The sequence below is a fragment of the Cygnus atratus genome, chromosome 22, assembly GCF_013377495.2.
Source record: "Cygnus atratus isolate AKBS03 ecotype Queensland, Australia chromosome 22, CAtr_DNAZoo_HiC_assembly, whole genome shotgun sequence".
NCBI classification, from domain to species: Eukaryota; Metazoa; Chordata; class Aves; order Anseriformes; family Anatidae; genus Cygnus; species Cygnus atratus.
Window position 1 is genome coordinate 1316381 of NC_066383.1, and position 9714 is coordinate 1326094.

At 42.0% G+C, this 9714-nt stretch overlaps 1 protein-coding gene across 1 annotated transcript; it reads right to left on the bottom strand.

The window, feature by feature from the left end:
* Positions 1-2095: 2095 nt before the first annotated feature.
* KCNJ1 (potassium inwardly rectifying channel subfamily J member 1) lies at positions 2096-3217 on the bottom strand. The gene has a single exon (XM_035555640.1). It carries the CDS (start codon positions 3209-3211, stop codon positions 2096-2098), a length of 1116 nt encoding a protein of 371 aa, XP_035411533.1. The 5' UTR covers positions 3212-3217.
* Positions 3218-9714: the final 6497 nt, after the last annotated feature.

Consider the following 9714-nt stretch of genomic DNA (forward strand, 5'->3'; position numbering starts at 1 on the left):
CTTCCCTGCTCACTCCTAGATTTCTGTGGATAGCCACTAATCGCTCCCTGCTTGTGCTTTGCTGTGCCACTCCATGTGGGCGATAATGACTGTCCTTCCAGATGGTCTGCGAGGCACTAATGGTCGGGGGGGCTCAGATGCTGTGGTGATTGGGGCGGTAAAAATAGTTTTACAGTTGGCAGTGCTTGCAAGACTGCAAAATCAGTACACTTGAGATACTGGGCAATGTCTGTGAATTACCTTAAAGATCTCTGCTGGCAGTTGCAGCATGCCCTGCAGCCAGCTGTTGGGCAGCCGTATTTAGTGGCTGTGAGCCGTGCTGGGAACAGAGCTTTGTGCTGACCTTTCCACCTAGAAGTGAAGATGGGTGTAACAGCCGTGCCTTGAAGAGAGGAAAGACTGAGACAGTTGAGAATTGGCTTTTAAAGTGCTTTAGTCACATAATTGTTCTTAACATTGTTCTTTGTACAGCCAAAGTACTTTGTCCCACATTACCGATGGCAACTAGGAAACACAGTGATTTGTTCTGAACCAACAAAGGGGTTGATGCTGCACTGGGGCTGAGACCTGAACAGTCTTGGTTTCCAGATGTTTATATTTCTACTCTCACAGTCCATTCATTTACAGAATTGTCTTATCATTTGACTGCTTAATTCTCCCTTTCTTTAAAAACCACTCAGTCCAACAGCATTTTAAAAGGCCCTTCTGTTTCACCAAAGTGGTGAAAATAGATGAGCTGAATTACGTCACTGGAAGAGTTCCCAAAAAGCCTCCCTCTTTGGTCCGTCACTTGGACTCTCAGCAAAAGAACTAGTTGGGAAAACAAAAGCTGTGAGGATGTGGAAATTCACCAAAAAGCTATTGAAGCATCTCGTATTTGAAACTTAAATGTCAAAAATTGTACCAGGAAAATGTTCACCACCACTTAGCTACCACTGAGCGGGACTCATTTGCTATAGAGGTGCGCATTTTGCTGCGGTGAGATGAACCATTTGGAACTAAACCTGAAGTTGATGGTGGGGGAACCTCTGCGTCTTTCCTGTGTTCTTGTTTTAAGAAGACTTTCATTCTTCAAAGAAAGAGATCATTGGTATTTGTTTTATGGGTTTTCTGAAGGATACATCTATTGCTGGGAGTTTCCTGTCTTTTCCCAGAGAACTGCTTTTCTGCCAGGCATGAAGCAATCAATGTATTCATCTCCCCACTGCGGCTCACCTTTCTGGACAATTGTCTTCAGAGATTTCCAATATATCACAAGTAGTCACCTCCTGGGGGAAATGGAGAGAAGAGTATCTGAAGGATGACACAATTAAGAATAAGCTACAAAATTCCTCTTCTCCCATTGTGGTCGTCTCTGCTTCTGCTTGTTTTTCACCTTCTACTTCTTCTACATTTAGCTATTTCCCTGGAAGGAATCAGAGGCTTTCACAGAAGAGAAGCTTTTTTTTTTTTTTTTTTAACTAAGTTGTAGATGCAGCAGGATGGTCCAAGCCAAGTTTTGTTGTTTCAACTACCTTCCAAGCATGTCCTATCCCTTAGTGCTCCATTTCTGTAGATGTACCAGCCTCAAAGAAAGAAGGGATTGTTTGAAAATATTTGAAAGTGCTCAAGTGGTATGGAGCCAAAGAATCTCCTTTCACAGAGGACTTTGGCAACCAGAAACATACGTTTTTTGGAGATTTTGGCTCCTAAGTCCCTTTGTATTTTTTTCATATTTACCTTCTGTCTCTCCTTTTCATGTTCTCATTCTGACATCTGTGCATCTTTAGCATGATTTAAAGTTTCTCTCCATCTTTTCAGGCTTTTTAAGACCTGCATGCCTCTGGGAACTTAGGTTAGTTGGACACTCCAACTTAGCAGCTTCATAAAATGTCCCATAGGTATAAAAATAAAAATTCTATGAAATATATGGCATAGTTAAATAGTGTTCTGGAGATCACTGGTGTGTGGGTCCTCTTTGATTTGAGGCTTATGAGAAGATAAATGCTGTTTTAGAGTTAAAACAAATCCGTGTTTCTTTTCTGTTTTACTAAGTTATTAATCTTCTCAAGATTGAATTCATTATGAAAAAGTGCAGTCTGGTAACTATTTGGAGCTACATTTTTGTGTCACTGGTTTCACTGGTTTCTGACAAGACAAAACCAGGATTGTCATAACCTTTCTTCTCTTTGGCTTTAGCTTCTTTCTCATTGTAGAGACAGAAGGCACAGTGTGGAGTCTCCACAGCTACTGTCTTGCTGAAGTTCTGGAAGTCTACTCTGTATTTCCCTTCTTTGGTCTTGGACACGATGGGAGCAAAGCGATAACCCCAGAGCACCTCTTCTGGGATGTAAGATGTCCTCACTTGACAGGTAGCGCTGGTGGCTTCAACAGTGCCATCTAAAAACACCACCAATTCAAAATCTTGCTGCAGAATGGTTTCTGCTGCTGTGTGGAAGAATGGACTGGTCTTGTCTATGATATGATAAATAGTTAATGGGGAAATGAAGAAGAGATTCTCATTGCCAGCATCAACTATAAATTCTATGTTGACCTGGTCCAAAATGATTGTCTCTCCTTCTGGGGTGATGGTGGTCTTCAAGAGTTTTCCATAGATGTGGCTCCCAATTAGCAGACTCTTCCTGAGGTTCGCTACCCTTATTAGGAGGCAGAGCTTCCCACCACGTTTGCTGATGACAGCATTCTTACTGAAGGTGATGGTCTTAGCCCGGTTTTTGGACCTTGATATCTTGGCCAAGATGGCACCACACATAAAGGAATTGATGATTACCCCCAAGATAGACTGGAAGATGAGCAGGAAAATGGCAGTGACACATTGTTCTGTGACACATCTGAAGCCATAGCCAATGGTTACCTGGGTCTCCAAGGAAAACAGGAAAGCTGAAGTCAGACCATTGATATTCTCAACACAGGGGGTGTGATTTATGGAAGGGTTGAATTCTGGAAGATCTTTGTGTATGTAGGCCACAACATACCAGAGGAGACCAAAAAGAAACCAGCTGCCTAAGAATGCTGAAATGAAGATAGTCATTTTGTATCTCCACCTCAGATCCAGGATAGTTGTCCATATATCAACCAAAAAGACAAACCTTGACTGTTCTACATTGCCAAACTCTATGTTGCACCTTCCATCTTTAGAAACAAGCCTTGCTCTTCGCCGGCTTCGCTCTGTGATTTGGCTGGCAAAGCGTTTCCGGAGGTAGTTGAACATTCCCTCTGCTGATAGGGCTCTGGAGAATGAGAAGTAATAAACATTATGGGTAATGCAGGTCTCATTTACCTGCAGGCAAGACGTAAAGCCTGACGAAGTCTCAAGACACTTGCTTAGGAAAAAGTTACATCATTTGCATATTTTCCCTTTGCTACTGGGGAGAAGTTCCAGTAAGTATATGAAGAAACTAACAGATTCTTGCCTAAGGAGCATTCCAGAAAAAAAAATAATCATTTTGGCTTGCTCAGTAAACTCGCAAAACTTTGAATCAGTCAACTGTTAACATTGTCCCCTGCTCAGCTGAATAAGCAGAGGCATAGAGAAGCAGCTGACTTCATTGTGGACATGAACTGGGAGACCAGGTGGGAAGTGGCTGAGTTTCGAGGTTTTTCTGCTTTCTAGAAGATGAAGTGGGGCCTAAGAAGTATGTGTGTGCATACATCGGCATTAGGAGACCCTGAATGTGACACAGGCAGTGAATTTAGGAAGAAATAATAGAGGGTGCAGAAGGTCTAATCAAGACAGGCAGATGCGGTTATTTTTAGCATAGTTATAGATTGGGTTTGAGGGTGTGAATTTCAAATTCTGGAAACACAAAAGCTGGGACTATTAGGTCAGAATAAAGTAAATGATTATATTCCAGCAACAGGGGTGTTGGATGTTTTCTCACCACAAAGGTAATGCTAAGACTAAAAGAGTCAGATTCTGAAATCCACCCTTAAAGGAAAATGCAGCTCTGTGTCCCTGTTAATTTTGTCCTTTGACTGGCCATGTTAACAAGAGACCCAGGCAATATGAGTCATTGATGGGGAAAATAATACAGATGTGTTCAGACTGGAATTTGGATCAGCCTGCATTTGGAAAGTTCCCAGATTTGGAGTTATTCAGACATGCAGGCATGGGGTGAGGTTGATCCACTGTAGAGTTAGCGGCTGCTGTGTTCACAGGCTGGTCTGGGGTCAGATTTTGACCCACAACTTAGGAAAGTTCTTAGAAGAAATAATTCATTTCAGAACTGATCACCCTTCAAGCATAAAATGTGTTCTCTTGCCAGAGAAGATGTGTTAGATTAGCTAAGCCGCCCTGGAAATGTACCCTGTATGCCTATTTATTTAGCCTTTTGTTTAAACAAAATTCTTCTTGTGTAGCTGAATTTCGCTATGTACTGTAATCTCATTTCTTGGGGGCAAAATGCTTCAGCTCAGAAAAAAATCAAATTAAAAACTTGAGGGGAAACTATTCTCCCTGGTGACTCACACAAAGGATGTTCTGAGTTTACCGCATCTCTAAGGGCATAAAGTCCCCAGCCATGCAGAGATTCGAATGTTTCGGGGACCTGCAGCTACTGTGGCTGCTGTTTGCTTTAGAAAGAGGTGGCACTTAGTAGTGCATCTCAGATAAGGCGGTGCTGGGGACTTTTTGTTTGCTACTGGCTTGTTTTTGTTTTTTTTGCTGCCATTTTACCCTTCCCAGTAAAAGGTGGCACTGAACACTTACAAATACTTTTTGAGATGCGAGCTAAAGATGCTACATTACTAACCCAAAAGCCTGTGTCATATCACTGTCCCACCCTGGCTTCCATCTTGGCTAGGTGCAAAACACTTGGGCTCAAACCATAGTAAAACCGACTGCCCAATTTTCACTTGATTTCAGTGGGAATTATGTGCAGGAAGAGCTGTTGAGCTGCCTCAAGCCTTGATATCCTCTATCGAGAATGGGAGTAATCCATAGGAATATGCAGTGGATTACATATATTGACATGAGTTTTTTACTGTGAAATTTGTCTTATTAAGATTCAGCCATTTAAATGTTAGGTAATTGCCTATACCAGTTGTACAGCTGACTCCTAATTGCCAGTAAAGGAAGAATATGAACCCTCTGAGGAGCCACTTGTCTTGTCTCCACACTTACAAAGTGATGAGCTGCTCTTTGGCAAATCTTTCTTTCATTTACTCTGGAGGCATCTAGATTGACTTGGAGAAGCTGCCTGATGTTTTAGCTGGCTAAAACAAGTCTTTCCATTAGACGTTATGGTTATGGGGACCACAGATTACCTTTTGATACAGTAATCAGTAGCAAAGGGAAAATATTATCAGTAAGTAAAAATTAATTATTTTGTAAAGCCAGAAGCAAATTCTGTGATTTGATGTCCTTGCTTGTATCAACAGCACTGAGAATGAATTTGTTCCTGTCCCATATAGCTGCCTTTTTTCTGCACTTAAGTGAAACCACCTTTCTCTGCTTATTAAATTCAGGATGACAAAAGTGAAGGTCACTTGTAATGTAGCTTTTCACTGTTTAAAACTTTTGCTGCTAATTTATTGGTTGTGAATGTAGCTGACAATGGTTAAACTTTAAGCAGGTACCCGAGGAAGGGGGAGAATGAGGTCACTTTCTAAACAATCCTCAAGTTTTATTTTCTTGATGCACTATTAATGTGTTCATGTTAATGCATAGTTTGAGCAAAAGAAAAAAACATTAATGTGCAACACACCATTCCCAGGAATGTTCCAGTGTTTAACTCCCCTGTGTGTGGAAACATGCAGCTTCAGCTGTCATTGCTATTCATTTCATGCTTTTTGGCAGCAATGTGGACACTGTCAGTATCTGAACAGAGGCAGTGCGAGGTGCTCAGATGCCACACCCTGTGCATCTTATGCTGCGTGTGCATGCTTTTGGCATAGGTCAGCTCCTAATCCTACTGAACAAGTGTGGAGGAGAGAAATCTGAGGGAGAAAACGGGTTTCTAATCTAGCCATCTTTCCACGTAGGTTTGTGACAAATCATAACCACAATTCTGGTAGATCTGATTCAGCCCTCACTAGAAATCTTTCAAAATTTGACGAGGATCTGGACATACAAATCAACAGATAACAATCACAGAAGAGATGATGACAGCAAGCTAATCAGCATGGTCCAGACTGCAACCTTGAAAGTAGATCCCCAGCTCTACCATTCTTTTCCTGCCTCTTTAAATCCTACATGCTGTCCTCAGACTGTTTTACAAGCCCTGTTTTAGCTACTCCCAAGTAGATAAAAGTCTGAAGAATTACACCCTTCTTCAGGCAGGATGACAAAGGAATTGTCCCTTCATCAAATCTTTCTTGCTCCCCCACACAACTGAAGTATGTTGATTCTCTTCAGCAAGACAAAAATTCCCTCCTGTATAAAAGCATGCTGCAAGTGTATCACAGACTGTCTAGAGGAGATTATATAAAGCAAGTTATATAATATAGCACTCGGTCCTTTCAGTTAAAATCAGCAAAGTAACCCAACTATGTCTTAGCTAATATTTACCAGAATATGTTTCCTGCTGGGCCCAAATAAATGTGGTATTGCAGTCTGTTCTGCATGTGAAATGTCTTGCTGTAGGAGTTAGCAATGTTGCTGTTGTCCCCCGGCATAATATGTTTATAGAAGGTGCAATGCACCGCTTGTATTAAGCGATGGGACATTTACCAATAGAACCACTCTGACTACAGATGACAGGTCAAGGTTAGCTACAAAAACAAGGAGTCTCCACTTTGCTGTTCCAGTCTCCTATTTCACAGAGATCACTGGCATAAGCAGAAACTTTTAGATTTCCGTTCTCAAATTCCTGATCTTTCCTAACTAACCTATTCCCTCTATCCAGAGTAATTTATAAATGCTAAGAAAGTTAGTTCTTTAGAGATGCATTTCTGCTTTTCCTCCATCTATATTCCTGCAAGTAGGTAACAAGAGCCATAGAGTTCCTGATTGCTACATACCAGCCGGAGTTCCTCCGCTCACCCAGAAATGTAACTGAGTGGTCCTCTTCACTCCGACTTGTTTTCAATTGTTTTGTTTTGAAAAATTTTGAACGCAGGGGATAATGACCAGGAGCTTTAACTGATCTTTGGGTAAGTCCTGAATGCAATGCTGGAAATCCGGGGAAATGGCTTTAATCTCAGTCACGTGCAGCACTGGTGGAGATCAGTGAGTGAAGGAAAGGGAAGGTGTTTGGGGCTTGATGGAGGTCGGGCAAGAACAATGCTTTGTCACCTATTATTTCACTGAAGTTTTGATATCCATAGCTTCAAATATATTTCTTCCCTCAGTAATGGATGTATGAGCAAAGTTGACAGAGACTAATCATTAGGGGGAGACAGCATATATGAAAAGCAGCCCACTGAACTTGCAACTTTTGATAGAAATACATTTTTATTAGAGATTCAGATGAAGTTCTATTGAGCTTCGGCAGAAGAAAGGGGGATAACAGAGTTAAAGGGTTGTTTTTTCAGTCCCATTTTGGTCTTTTCAAAAATCAGGTCTTCTTTCAGTCCTTTTCATAGTTTCTTTATGTTGAACTTTCTCTGAACAAAGTACATAAAATATCCAGTTCCTAATACATTATAAAATCCCTTTTTTTTTTTTTTCACTAGAAAAGCCAACCACAACACTTAGTCTCATTGTGTATTTTCTGTTGGCTGCTTTACTACTGAGAATTTTAGAGAGTACAGCTCATTTGCTTTTCAGTAGATGCCCTGGCTAGAGCAGGAATTTGCCTGCTGGGATGGGAGGGCAGTAGCAGTATCCCAACTCCCTGTCTCGCTGCTTCTATCAAAACTATATCAGAATCAAGGACTGCCAAAGAGAGCTGGCCTTGAATTGAATCAATTGTAAGTACAAAAAGAATATAACCTTGCCTACAGCAGCCAGTTACATTCAGCCCTAGGGATTTTTCTAAAAAGAATCTGATTTACACCATCCTCTGTGCCCACTTGATCTATGACAGACATGTTAACAAAGGGACCAGAAATGCTGGTACTGTCAAAATGACACAGGCAAGCTTTCTTCTTGGACTTGGCAATGTCATTGTTAGGTGTTTATTCCTGATATCAGATCTGAGCACTGAACACCGTGGCTGTACTTCCAAAGCGTTGACTGAAATTCGAGTTACACCTGGGAGACGTGATCCTTCAGTCTGGTGAAGCATGCTAACTGGGAGTCTTGGCACAGCCCCACTCCAAGTGACTATGTTTTGCTAACCTAAAGTCCGACTGGAATTTCTAGTGGGTACACCAAAGGATTTTATCCACTGCCTTGTCCCCTCTCCTGCCAAGCAGAGTTACTACGACGTGTTAGAGCCACCCTTTCCCATTCCAGTGATGGCTGTTTTTAAGCAAGAGGCAAGGTAGTACATACCTACCTGTGGGCTGTGCATTTTCTGTAATCACTGTGAATATGAAATATCTTTAGAACAGGTACCTTTTGTCTCAGATTACTGTAAACACATAGGTATGATCTATCCAGCTTTATGTGAGTCCACTTAAGTGCCCAACCTATCCTCTGTAGTCAGAGGGGAAGAAAGGTTCATCCTTCTGTCATTCAAACTGGGTGAATCGGAAGTGTTCCAGCCACCCCTGGCCTTGATAGCACAAGTACATGTGCCATCTCCTCCCTTGCTTCCCCCATGTCCTGGTTCTTAAGGGAAGGAAACCTGTATGGACTGATGTATGGGGTGTATGGATTCTCCAGGAACCATCATTATGTAAGGGACTAAGAGACTTCAGGAAGACGGCTGTAATGCCTTGCCAGCTGGTTACAGTAGGGGTTTCTAACCCATTACCTTAATTGGATCTTCCTTCTCATTCTACTTTGTGCTTGCTTTATGGAATTTGCTCTCTGCTTTGTTCTGCTGAGCATCCCTACTGCCACTCACATGAACGTGCCTTGGAGCCGTACCTTTCACTGAGGCGTCAGTGATAACGCACAGTAGCTGCTTGCATCCAGAAACGTTGCTCACACTATGCCTGCTGCACATTGCTTGAAAAGACAAGCTGCAGTTTCCCCTCACACAGCTGACTTGAAAGAATAATTCATAGATGAGAACACAGGCAAATGAGTAAATGAAAGAACATGCACCACAACAACAGGCACTTGAGAAATCATATTTTCTTGTAGGCTGGGGCTGTTTGGGGTCCTCAAAGGTTAACACACTTGAGGTGTACAAATAAAAGGTTTACAGCAGTAAGGCCAGTACTGTCATTGTTAGCAATTAATATTCTGGTACTTAGTGCTGCACACAAAGTTAATCCATGGCTGCATTTACTGAGGGAGAGAGCCTGAAGAGTTCAGCTGCGTGGAGAGCATATGTCTCATATGCAAACACCATCGACGCTTGGGTAAACATACAAAAGCAGCATTTCTTCCTGCCTTAGGAGCCACAGAGGCAAGAGGCCAGCCCTGGCCCACAGATACTCCCTTTCTGCCACTTACTGGAAACATGGCACTTGTAAAACAGCTGTCTAGACAAAAACATTTGCCAGCGCTCTCTAGCAATGATCACTTCATAGGGACTAAAGGAAACTTCATTATTTGATTATATATTTTTGCAATGCCAGACTAATTTCTCAGCTAGACTGCATCTCCCGTAACACCTTCTACTATGACAGAGAATTCCCGTGTTGCAGATGATCCAGTTCACCCTCAGGATATGTCGAGAGATATGCACTCATGCTGGGTATCTTGCCTCTGGAGAA

Coding starts and splice junctions, on each gene's coding strand:
- KCNJ1 (XM_035555640.1), bottom strand. CDS start 3,211: ATGTTCAACTACCTCCGGAAACGCTTTGCCAGCCAAATCACAGAGCGA.